The sequence below is a fragment of the Orbicella franksi genome, chromosome 2 (genome assembly GCF_964199315.1).
Source record: "Orbicella franksi chromosome 2, jaOrbFran1.1, whole genome shotgun sequence".
Classification (NCBI taxonomy): Eukaryota; Metazoa; Cnidaria; class Anthozoa; order Scleractinia; family Merulinidae; genus Orbicella; species Orbicella franksi.
In genome coordinates, this window is record NC_138146.1 from 34,858,215 (window position 1) to 34,871,588 (window position 13,374).

At 38.4% G+C, this 13,374-nt stretch overlaps 1 protein-coding gene across 1 annotated transcript in view; it reads left to right on the forward strand.

Annotated features, from left to right (window-relative positions):
• The first annotated feature begins 1,493 nt into the window (after nucleotides 1-1,493).
• LOC145479529 (MYCBP-associated protein-like) overlaps nucleotides 1,494-13,374 on the forward strand; it is a 35,852-nt gene continuing 23,971 nt past the window's right edge. Inside the window, exons 1-10 of the mRNA XM_081457915.1 lie at nucleotides 1,494-2,439; nucleotides 4,517-4,689; nucleotides 5,062-5,168; nucleotides 6,085-6,143; nucleotides 6,522-6,628; nucleotides 7,072-7,098; nucleotides 7,718-7,798; nucleotides 8,355-8,430; nucleotides 12,223-12,295; nucleotides 13,228-13,274. Of these exons, the coding sequence (XP_081314041.1) occupies nucleotides 2,385-2,439; nucleotides 4,517-4,689; nucleotides 5,062-5,168; nucleotides 6,085-6,143; nucleotides 6,522-6,628; nucleotides 7,072-7,098; nucleotides 7,718-7,798; nucleotides 8,355-8,430; nucleotides 12,223-12,295; nucleotides 13,228-13,274 (805 nt within the window). The 5' untranslated portion in view covers nucleotides 1,494-2,384. The remainder of the gene's footprint in view (nucleotides 2,440-4,516; nucleotides 4,690-5,061; nucleotides 5,169-6,084; nucleotides 6,144-6,521; nucleotides 6,629-7,071; nucleotides 7,099-7,717; nucleotides 7,799-8,354; nucleotides 8,431-12,222; nucleotides 12,296-13,227; nucleotides 13,275-13,374) is intronic.

Sequence of the window (13,374 nt, forward strand, 5' to 3'; positions counted from 1 at the left end):
AAGGGTCTGTCCGCGGCTGGAACTGGCTCAGAGTGAAGTAGCCAAGGGGGGTTGGGGCGGAGGAGCCTGTGGACGAAGGTTTTATGCTGCCGTCCCAAGGCACTCGCTGTGCGAACACTAGATTCTAGTGCAGCCTCTAATCCTTGTAGGAAAAAAAGATGGCGACTGGTATTTTAACAACGCTCATCATACAAACGTACAGAAAAGTTCTAAAACCTTCAATCTTGGACAAAATAAATGGAACATTTGTACCACTCCTCCCCCCATTTCAATGATGCCAAAATGACGCGTTTTTGCTCCTTCGCGCCTTCATCATTGCTTTGGGCGGGGGGGAGGGGATGGGGGATAATTGTTCCATTTTATTCTGTCCAAGATTGTAGCATACACTACTTTTTACCCGTTTTATTAGCCCAGCGCAAATATGGCTTTCCCTGTAATGGGTCTTGTAAGATTCGTTTAGTGATTGTAGTACCCGCCCTCATCACTGATCGTCCACTGACTCTCTTTTCCTTCCTCTCTCTTCTCTCCTCTTTCCGGCTTCCGCTCTCCAGATCTCTTCGCCCCATCCTCGACTAGAGAGCTTGTTCACAGGCTACCGTATAGACACTGTTGGCCTTGCCAATGCACTTGGTGTGATGTCATTTGATGTCATTTTAGACGTGTGCTATCATCATTCCTCTCTAGTTCGCACGAATTGGTTTGGAGCAAACTGCACATGGGTGTTTCCACGTGCGAGTTACGTTTTTCTTAGAGCATGAGACTCCTCTCCACGAACCAAAACATGAAAATACGATACATTGGATTGCTTTTCGTTTCTTTCTTGGGTGAGGTTATGGCATCATTTGGAACTTCAGTCACAAGTGTGGACAGGTTTGTTCTCGTAACTCTGCAGCTGGTGATTGAAGTTTCGAAACAAGCGGCGTTCACAAGCTAATTCGCGAAGGAAGGGTTCGAATGAGCCTGCAGAGCGTTGCTAGGCTGTCGGCTGGTAAAAACTATTTAGGGATCTTTGTAGACGCGGGGTAAATAACTATTTAGACGTGTGCTAAAACGAGGATTCTCAGAGAGCTGCCTTAGATTTTTACTATTTCTGGCTTTTTGAGGCTGTATAAACATTGAGTAACTGTCAGTTTCATTATCATGTCAAATAGTGGCACGGAGGTATATGCCCTGGAGAAAGGTTAGCCACCTTCCGTTAAAAAATCTTGAACGGTACGTGGCCGATGGTATAACGCAACCTCGTTTCCATATGTTGAACTAGGAGAAAATCTCATGCATTACCAGTGTATTTATGTGCCTTCTGATCGCCTTGGCTATCTGGGAATCTGTAACAACTTTAACAACCGAATTTCAGCTGAAATAATCAAGTTAACCTGATTAACCACCAAAGAGGGTGAATAAGATTAATGAGCTAATCACACGTGATGACAGCTTTCAAAGCATGTTCTTTTCTACTGTTCATCAGTAAACGATATAACCTGGTGAATGATTTCACTAAAGTATTTCTGTCACCATTGAAAACATATTCACATTGAATTTCCACTCTTAACTACCTCTTCTGCCCGTATATAAACATTTTTTATGGTAATGATGGCTGTCCTCCGCTCTGTTAATGAATTGCACCATGTGTAAATTCACGTATATTATCTGATTCCCATAATGACTGCAGTAAATTCCAAATCAAAATAGAAGTGGTACTTTTTTTTTAGTTGGTTAATTATTCACACCCCCGACCCGACCTCACTATTCGGGGACACTGCTACTGGTCCTGAGGGTGTCCCCAACCTTGGGCGTTCCCAGGACCCTCCTCAACCTCGTTCCCTATGGTAAGGGAGGCAGAGGAGAGAGAGCCTAGAAACGAGGTTGGGCCTTTCTTCGGCGATGTTTAAAAAAAAAAAAAAAATTGGAGAAGACGCTGGGGACGAAGTTGAGGGTGTCTCCTGAATAGAGGCTCCACTGTAAGTAGATAGACTGATTGATTAATTATTATTTGATTGACTCTCCGCCATTGGGTTTGCGTTCAAACAAGTCATAGGGGCATATGATGCAGAACTCGCTGTGCTGCTGAATTATTTTCTTAAAATCATATTCTACTGGGCTTGAAATCACTGTCTTCAATATCCTGGGATTTTCCCTAAGATGGAATAATGAGTGAAAAATGGTTCGTCACGCATTCCGTTGCGTGACATATATGGAGCCCGGGAATTCGACTCGGTTCCAAGTTGACAAAATTTCACCTTACTCCTCCCACTTAGGCAACGTAGTCACGATTTGTTGTCAACATGGCGGCTGTTGCTACGAAAATTTAGCATCGTAGTTTGTCTGTTTTTGTCCACTTTTCCTGTCTCTTCTTTGAAAGTAGCTCTACCAGTGCAACATAAAGCATGAGCAACAAGCTTTCCAGCAAGCCATCAAAGAAGGATCGCCCAAGATCCACAGGTAAATTTCAAATAATTTTTATTGTTGGCGCGGGAAGGTCGATTATCCAGATAACTTATAGCTTGAAAAATACTATCTCTGTTTTTCTCTATGATAGAATTTTGACTAAACTACAAAAATTAGGGTCACGTTTAGACATATCTACCAGACTAACCGGCTGCGAGGCTCGAAACGAACCAAATTAGTTTAGTTTACTTCTTCGATCAATTCAATAATGGTCCTGCATTGCATAATGAGTAGTGGCTCCGTAAGCTTAAGATTCGGTCCTTTTTGGAAGTAATTTTGTTTTACCCAACACTTCATGTTCAGTAACAATCCTTTATTTCGAGTAAGACGTAAGCTCTGCTATCAGACTTGTTGATGTGAACAACCATCGGCGCTCAACGATCAGTTTTCCATGAGAAAACAGCTGACATTGACATGTTTTTGCATGTAGTGATATTTAACCCGGCGTGCCCAATCGATGAAAATCGATCATCGGAAGGCAATCGATATAATCAATATAATCGATAATAATTAATCGATTATTATTGGTTGCCTCAATTAATTGATGAAAATCAATGCTCACAATCCTAGTCCTTGTAATTGCCATGGATTATATCGATTGTCATCGGTTGTCAACGATCTTAATCATAACTCTTGAAAGAGGATACATTCAATTTTCAGACTTGTTCCTGGGACTTGCTGCATATGCAGCGTGTGTGTCCGGTCGAGTTTGGATGTGATATTGATAGAGGGTGTTGTGAAAGGGTACCATGAGTGTGGGTTTACTGTAACAGCAGGTGAAATATTTTTCTTGGAGAACAAAGCTAATCTCTTGTCCATTATGTTTTTCGCTGAAATTAAAATGAAACAAGAAAAATCGATAATATCAATGAAAATCGATAAAATCGATGGCAATCAATGAAAACCAATGGAAATCGATGGAAATCGATACTCACAATTTTCTTGATAATGGATTTTCATCAATTTCCGATATTAATCGATTAATTAATATCGATTATATTGATTGATATCGATTATATTGATTATTGGTTTTCATCGATTGGGCACGCCAGGTATTTAACGCTTGCCAGGATTCTTTTCAGTTAGCCCCCAGTTAAACAAAAAACAAAAAAAAAGCAAACAAACAAAAAACAAAAAACAAAAGTGATACCTGCATCAGTGGAGAGCAAAACGTTTTCCAGTCACGTGCTTTTCAAGACATGTTTGAGTGAAGTGTGGTGTTGGACTCCTGATCAATCAAGGTCGCTGTGCTGTGTAAATCTTAGATAAGGCAAAGTGCTTCTTTCTACCCAGGAATTCACAGGAATCAGGGTACATGTACCTATGTGCTTGAATTTTTTGAGGAATGCTGGCAAGTAACCTGTGAGGCTCAATATCCCATCCAGGGGGAGTAGCATTATTCCTAGCAAGCTTTTTCCTTGCTACAGAAGCAATTGAAGTATAATGTAAGGTAGCAGGTCTTTACCTTACTAAATTAACTATCAGTTTGGCCCCTACCTTTTCTCTCAGACTAAGAAACATGTGCACTTATTGGTTAAGAATTTACCTCTGTCTGTCAATACCTAAATTCCTGTGAAACGACATCTACTGCATATTTCAATAACAAGACAAAATGCCTCTCTAAATTGGTCAGTATAAAATGTGGACTGTGGACTGCAGACTGGTGCTAAAATGTGTAGACTGGTTGTAAAATGCAGATTGCAGACTACAGATATACATGTACAACTCCATGTTTGTGTATATTGTGTTATTTGCGTTATTGAGTGCTAACCATAAACAGGGCTATTCAGGCTAATTGTAGGGAACCTTTGCACTTTGTTTAGCCTGGATATCACTCAGGTTAGCCTGAGTTAATGCTACAGTTAGCCTGTTTATGGTTAGCTCTCAATGATGGAAATGGTAACACAATTCGGATAAAAAGTCTACAGTCTGCAGTCTGCATTTTACACCTGCTACAAAACTTTGAACATATGTGTCATTACTATACACATTGGCAATTTTTGTAGCTTTTCCTTGCCAGTTGTTTTGTGTTTTAATGTGTCTGTGTGCACCTGTACATTGTATGTTCTAGATAAGAGTGCAAAATCTAAAAAGAGGGATGGTGGTACCCCTGATAAGATGAGTTCGCCAGTTGGTTCTGCTGTGCACATCCCAGATGAATTGTGTACAGGACCGTCAGTTGGGAAAGTTATCACTGGTGATGATATTGATTCTCTTGCAATCAATGTGGATGAGCTCAAAAAAGTGAGTGTACATGCTGTGAAGGCTATTTGTAACATACATGTAACATGTGTACAAGATTTTAAAATGACGTTGTATTTACTTGTACACCATAAGTAGAAAACCTCAAAATAATTTATGAATTATATCTTTTATTACATGTTACATGTACTTTACATTATTTAAACATTTATTTTAAATACAAATTATATATATTGTATTTCTAGCCTAGTTGAAACACACCCACCAAAACAAAAGCTGGAAATCCATCCGAATTTGCAGGTTAATACATTGTATGTTTCTAGACAGTATGAAAATATTTCTTTAATTAATTGGAAGCTCAAAATGTCAATTGTGTTACTTGTTTGTTACAAAAGTTATTTTTTTTATAACTAGGTACATCCTCCCAAGAGACCACCTGTCCCTAAACCATCAACAACTGTTATGGTGCGCAAGACGCGGCTTAAAAAATCTGCAGAACAGAGCCAGCCACTGGGAAAGAGGTACTAAAATTCAGACATGTACTGTACATGTGGTTAATTGTTATAAGAGAATTAAAATCACAGGCCACCCACGCTCACTATGTCAGTGTCATTATTTTTATTACTTAATAGTGACAAGGAATGATTTCAACCCTAGCAAATTAAAGGTGGCAATAAAGTTTCCTTTGAACTCACTGTAATGCTGTCTATTAACTTGATGTTTCTAATGATTACGGCAAGCTTTTCTGAACAGGGTGGTTTTCTACCTGAAGAGGGAAGCAAAGGTTGGGTCTTCTCAGGGCCAGGATCATTTTCAGTGGCAAAAAATCTAGTGGAATTTACCCTATGGCTGCTCTGGCTATGTTTTAATTAAGTCACTTTAATTGTCGTATAGTCCACTTGCAACAAATACGTATTTAACATTTACTTGTAAACATCTCCACTTATGCACTGCCCTTATGCCTGCTGGGATGCAGGATAGCACTATTTCCATAACAAGGACCTTTTTATGGCACTGGGTTGTTGGCCCTGTGCCCAACCCCCAGCCTGGAGGACCAGTGGATCACTCTTCCTTTGGCCTCTACTCTTTAACCTGTCTCGTTTGGGTGGCATGACTAGGAGACTACTCTCCCACCTGCACAGTTCTGAGGGTCTATGAGAACCCCCCCCCCCCCCCCAAACTACCACAAGGTTGTGATCCTTTGAGAGACTTTGAAATATTGGACCGACTTTTGCCAGTCAGTACATTTGTACTTTCACAGCCGTTTCTTGTTATTGGTGCCTCAGTTGTGTTTTTGATGATGTAAAATTTTAATTTTAAATTATTGTAAGGGTGACATAATAGTGTTTACCAGTAATCAGTAATGGCGGTATATGTATACGTACAGTGTGACATTTCTCAGTGGTTGCCAATTAACCATTTTATTTCTTTCAACAGTGTGACGGTTGCTCGACCTGCTCCTCCTGATGTTCCTGTAGTGTCTACTCCACTTGTCAGTGAGTCAGCATTTTCAAAATTGATTCTTATGTGACGTACTAAAATTTGACAAAATACAGACTAGTACACTGTACCAGTTCTGTTGGGCACAAGCATTAGATCTTCAAGTCCTGGTCACTTGGAACGTGGGTGAAAATTGAGATTTCTTCAAAGACCTACAATAAAAATATTGAAAGATCCTTACTAATTAGATAAGGTATATGCATACACACACTGTACATGTACATGTAACTATCTTTTTGACATGATGTAAACTAAGATCTTTAGCTTGCTGAGATCTTGGCAAGATTCCTGAAGATCTATCCTTTGATCTGAGGTAATTTCACCATGTAGGTCCAAATTATGTGTATTCAGACTTTGAATTTTTTGAACTGTAGGTTCAACTGGTCCACTGTTTGATGAAGATGGACAAGTGTTGACTCATACAATCCTGGGTTCATGGGAGGACTTTCAGCAAGAAGCTATAACAAGGGGAGACATCGAGGTACATGCAATTGTCTACTCAATGATCATTTAATCAGTTCCATTAAGCGTGCTGTTTTATAAATGTTTTATGCAAAAAGTAAGCTACACAATTATTTGACAATGACATCCGATGACGTTGAAACGTCATGTATGTCTTAAATCACTAATATTTGTGTTGAAAATATTGATTTATAAGTTTCAAAATATCATTCATATTCAAACAGTCAGCATAAATGAAATTGAAATATTTTGTTCATTATGCTGCCTGGGTACACTGTCCTTGAAATTACATTATTTGATAAGTTGTTGATAAACATTGTTTTATTGTTGTTAGTTCTAGGTAAAGATCATATATTAATGATGACCAGTACAATCCATAGCAATTTAATAAAAGCTGTTGCAAGTATTTAAACAAGTTCCGTACTGACATTGCATACTTTTCACTTCGTTGTTTAATTTCAGAATCTACCTCCATTCTCTGCTTGCAAGGTAGGAATTGTGACTGGTTGTTGTAAAACATCTCATTCTGTTACATGTATTTATCTGTAAAAAGAAAGTATTTTTGCAATTTATAGAGTTTTGTATGTTATGTGCAGTAGGTTATAATGAGAAAAAACACAGTCATACTTTTAAATTATTCAAATTCATATAGTAAACATGGATCAAATTTAAAACTAAATTCAAAGAAAGTCACTTCCAGAAAGGAAAATTAATCTAGAAAAAATGATTGATTTGTCCATGTCATAATACAAATTGAAAGGGTCGTGACAAAAATTGAGTTGACAAAGAGTTGCTTTCCTGCTTACAGTGCATGCTTTAATTTCTGATGCTTGACCACCTGTGTTGAGGATGTGATTAATTATTAGGTTATTATTACTCTGAGCCCAGTCCTGAAACCAAAGGCTTGAAGAAAACAGAAATATATTAAGAAAAGAATAGAAAAATATACCAAAGCTTTGACCTTGAGCAATCCTTAGTTCTTCAGCAACCCTTTCGCAGTCTATAATTGTTTTTCCTTACTACGTAGTACTATACATGTGTGTGTACATGTGTATGCTGTGAGTATGTAAAGAAGAGTTTGAAAAGTTTGCTATGATTCTGTTGATAGTTTGGTGCTGGCAAAGTAAGGCCAACAACAAAAGACACGAAAAAGGAAAAGAAGTTTTCCAGCCATGTTTGGCAAACAAGGGTAAGTGCAAATGCCATTGAGTTATTCAAATTAAAATTATCAATAAAAGATATTAAGATGGACATGACATTGCTTCTAATACGTATAAATTTAAATATTAGTCAGTTCCAGTTTTAGTCTTAGTTTAGGTCATTAATTAAATGTATTGCAAACTATACTGTGTGAATGCATTATAAAGTTGTAACTCATGCGCAATCTTAATTCAAGAAAGTCTGATGCATAATTAATTTCTTGAACTTTGTACACATATAGGACTACTAGCAGGCAGATGTTAAGCTCTCAGATCAGCTGATCTCACTGTCTTTTGTTTCTCCAGCTATTGGTTCTTCCTTTGTGTACTAAAAATGCATGCACTTGGCTTTTCTTTTATTGTTCACTAATTGTATTATATAATTATTGCAAATGTTTAATTTGTTGTATTGTTCACTAAATTAAAAAATGCATAATTTATTGCTTACCGTTTACAATGTTGTGTATTAATAATAGATGGATGAAAAAAAATTATCCTTTTCCCTGTCTTCATAAAAAAATTGTACTTTCTCTTTGCTCTTTGAAGATAAATGAAAATAATGCACTGACCAACTGGCAAAGACAGATGTTGCAAAGAAAGAAGCAGCAGCAACACCTCTCTAGTAAGTTATTGACAAATTAGTGACATACCAGCACAACAGAAACTCTTCCTTACAGCTAATTTAATTTACTGATAAATTTGACAATAAGTATGTGCACATAGTAAATGGTTTGAACCCAGGAGCATCGGTAGTTCATATAGTGTGATCGTCCGGATGAGGGTAGTTCTGAAAAGAACTGTTGTTGGTGACTGACGTTTCGACAACCTGAGCGGAAGTCATCTTCAGAGTCAAGTGAATAGTTTTTGTCAGTCCATGATGTTATAAGTTTGGTCCGTTGAACATGATTGGTCAGTTTAGCCATGATGGTATTGGCTGAAAGACTCGAGTAAAGTTTGTCATCAGTCATTGGTGGGTTTCGATCCGTCTATTGTTGGTCAAATTGATTGGTTTTTGGTCCGTCTATTGTTAGTCAAATTAAGTCGGTCTGTTGAAAGTCCGTTTGTCGGTTTCGTTTCCGTCATGGATAAGTCATTTGTAAGGTGCCGGTAGTTGTTGACATCTGTTAAGTGGCGTTTGTTCTAGGTTAGTGTACCAGCTTTCCAGAGTCAGTCGTTGAAAATAGTTTGTACTGTAGGTTAAGCACTGAGCAGAGTCCCAGTCAATGTTGTGGTTTGTCAGTTGATGATGTACAGCAATGTGATTGTTGGCATCACCATTTCTCGTGGCTCGTTTGTGTTCAGTCGGTCTCGTGTTAAGGTTTCTGCCAGTCTCACCAATGTAGGAAGCCTGGCAGTCAGAGCATTTGACCTTGTAAACTGCTCCCTGTCTGTTGTTAGGTTCGTCCCTGTCTTTCATGTTGGTCAGTAAGTGTTGTAACGTAGTTGTAGGTTTGTGGGCTACATGGATGTTATAGGGCTGTTATCCATAAGATGGTCTCAGAAGTACCCTTAATGCAAGGTATAGTCACTGTAGTAACAGGCGTTGTGTTTGTTGCGTCAGCTTCAGTAGGTCGGTAAATGTTTCGTGTAATAAAGTCAGCATTGTAGTTGTTTTTGTGAAAAACACGTTCAAGGTATCTGTTTTCGTCAAGTAAGCTGCCCGGTGTGTCACAAACTAGTTGCGCTCGTCTCGTCAAAGTCTTTATAGTCGTGGCTTTGTGTGAAGTCGGATTGTAGGATTATTCGTCAAGTAGTCTGTCGGTATGCGTCGGTTTTGATACCGCTTTGGTTACGCTATGTTGACGACACCTTTACCGCCGCTCACAAAGACGAAACTGACGATTTTCATGACCACCTAAACAAACAGAACGCCGACATCCAGTTTACTAAAGAGATCAAAGAAAATGGAAAACTTCCATTTCTAGACTGTTTGGTAAACCGCGACAACAACGAACTGCGAACGACAGTGTACAGAAAACCGACGCATACCGACAGAGAACTTGACGAATAATCCTACAACCCGACTTCACACAAAGCCACGACTATAAGGACTGACGAGACGAGGGCAACTAGTTTGTGACACACCGTACAGCTTACTTGATGAAAACGGATACCTTGAAAGTGTTTTTCACAAAAACAACTACAACGCTGACTTTATTAGACGAAACATTTACCGACCTACTGAAGCTGACGCAACGAACAGGAACCTGACGCCTGTTACTACAGTGATTATACCTTACATTAAGGGTACTTCTGAGACCATCTCACGGATCCTACAACCCTACAACATCCGTGTAGCCCACAAACCTACAACTACGTTACGACACTTGCTGACCAACGTGAAAGACAGGGACGAACCTAACAACAGACAGGGAGCAGTTTACAAGATCAAATTCTCCGACTGTGAGGCTTCCTACATTGGTGAGACTGGCAGAAACCTTAACACGAGACCGACTGAACACAAACGAGCCACGAGAAATGGTGATGCCAACAATCACATTGCTGTACATCATCAACTGACAAACCACAACATTGACTGGGACTCTGCTCAGTGCTTAACCTACAGTACAAACTATTTTCAACGACTGACTCTGGAAAGCTGGTACACTAACCTAGAACAAACGCCACTTAACAGATGTCAACAACTACCGGCACCTTACAAATGACTTATCCATGACGGAAACGAAACCGACAAACGGACTTTCAACAGACCGACTTAATTTGACTAACAATAGACGGACCAAAAACCAACCAATTTGACTAACAATAGACGGATCAAAACCCACCGAAGAAAGCTTCCAAAAAATGTCATTAAGAGGAAAATAAAACAAATACTTTTTGAAATTGTAGCTCCAGAAGACTGTTATATTGATCTTTCAGAAATCATTCAAAAAGTAAAGCTGAATTTATTTTCCTCTTAGTTTGTATTCATTAATATTCAATAATTTCTTTTAGTGTATCTGTAGTCTCTCGTCGTAACTGTCGTTAATTATTATTTGTAATACCGTTAGTTTATTACTTGTCTTTAGTCATTGTTGTCAATTTTCGTTTCTTTAGTTCTCTTGTAGCCTTTAGTTATATTTAGTTGTACCTAGTTGTATATTAATAATTCGTGTAAACATGACCCGCCTAGACTAGCTCAGCCATCTGCGGACATGTTATAATTGTAATTTTAATTTGAAAACAAAAATAAAATGTATGTATGTAAATGTATGTATGTAACCCAGCAATGACTGATGACAAACTTTACACGAGTCTTTCAACCAATACCAACATGGCTAAACTGACCAATCATGCTCAACAGACCAGACTTATAACATCATTGACTGACAAAAACTATTCACTTGACTCTGAAGATGACTTCCGTTCAGGTTGTCGAAACGTCAGTCACCAACAACAGTTCTTTTCAGAACTACCCTCACCAGGAGGATCACACTATACGACATAAGCATGTGCACGTTTGTATCAATATAAATACCAGAAGAGTTTGAGAGTATAAATATATTGAGCCCAGATGATTAAAGACCACTATTGAGTTCAGATCTAGAATTATATAATGTCATTATGACTGTACCTGCACGTACTGGTATTCTAGTCTAAGTCGGAGTAAAGTTCAGTGTTGGGTGGTGTGGTGGCCTTGGTGATGGTTAGCTTGCTTGACTGTGGATTGAACAGTCAGGGTTCAAGCCCTGGCATGGCAAGGGTCATTGCATTGTGTTTCTGGGGAGGATACATATACTTGACTACTCTCACAGTGCCTCTCTCCACCTTGGTATACCATAAAATCCCATGTTAAAGCCCCCCCCCCCAGTTATTACCCCCCCCTGGATATAAGCCCTTCTATGTGCTAACAAAGATATTATTCCGGATATACCCCCCCCCCCTTCAGATATAAGCCCATCTAATGTATAAGTGCGTTCCTTTTGCGTTTCTTTACAAGCATCAAATATTTAAAGCTAAATAGTGAAATAGGATAATAATAGGGTCAGTAGGGTGATAGAGTAATAATAGGGTTATAGCTCTAAATGAAATGGTATGTTAACTTTAATTCATTCTCAGATACGTTTTATCTTGTCATTCCAAAACATTTTTTTTTTTATATATAAGCCCACCCAAAACCCCTTATGAAGTTATATAAGACCAGGGTTTTAACCTAGGATTTTGCAGTATTTGTATAAATTGTAGGCTGTACCTGCTGACAGACTGTTGAGGAGTGGGGAGTAGCAATATACTCTTACAGCAGCTTTATTAGCTGATGCTGCCAGGCAAAAACAATGAAGTTTCTCTCCTTTGTTTTTATGTGAATTAAAGTCAGGTTGATACAGCAGACTGTAAAATACATAATTTAATTTTCAACTACATATTTCAGTTAACAGACCAAATTTTTAAACTTGTTGTAAAATGTATTTTGCAGACATTTTGAACACCTCAACAGACATGTTGGTAATGAACCAAAGTGAAGACTACAGGGAAACGCAAGAAGACAGGTACAGGAAAAATAGTTTATACTTAACAAATGGTAAACGCTATAGCGTGCACTATTGAGTTATGGATGCACGCGGGAGTTTGCTAAGCACGAAAGAAGCGTAAGAGTCGCAGGAGGCTATAGCCGAGTGCGACTCTAGCTTCTTGAGTGCTTAGCAAACCTCCCAAGTGCATCCATAATTCAATAGTGCACGCTATGGCGTTTACCATTTGTTTTATAACATAACATTGAGACACTGGAAAAACAGAAGTCCTTTTATTGAGCTACATCACAAAAAAATGTTCGTGTAGTCTTACATGACAAGAGAAAACAAGCGCGCGAAAGTTCATTCATGACAACCGACTGCACACCAGTAACTCGATAAAGTTTCATCTTCAGACAACTGTGAAGACAGTTTCGCATTTCTGGCAGAAGAACGTCGGCCATTACTTTGGAAACAATGTCTGTCAAAAGATTTGCTTTGTAAACATGACCACACATGTCAGCAGCGTACACCCATGGGCAAATAATAGACGCTAAATTAAACAATCAGAGCGCGCGCTTTGCTTTAGTTATGTTATAAATGTGTATATCTCTCAATCTGAGTTGATCGATCATTCAATCCATCATTCAATCCATCAATCAGTCAATCGATCCATTGATCCATCAATCCATCAATCAATTGATAAATCAATCAATCAATCAATCACTCCATCGATTGATCAATCAATCAATCAATCAATCAATTTTTAAAATTTTTTTTAATTGACGTTTTATTTTTTTCAACAGTACAATAAAATGCATTACGTACAATACTACTTACTTACACTAATAACAATACACAATATCACTTACGGCATCAATCAATCAATAATTATGATAACCAGTAATCAAGCTGTTTTCTTTGATGTCATTCAAAACAAAAGGAAATAATTTGATTTCTTGGAATTACAGGTATGCCATTGACAGGTCTATCCCATCAATGGACTATGGCAAAGGATGTAAGTATAGTTTTACAGTACTGCTTTAGTCCTGATTTGTGACTTCAGTAATGGTTTCAGTCACACTATGTTGTGTAAAACTGGCCATACAGTTAATGAC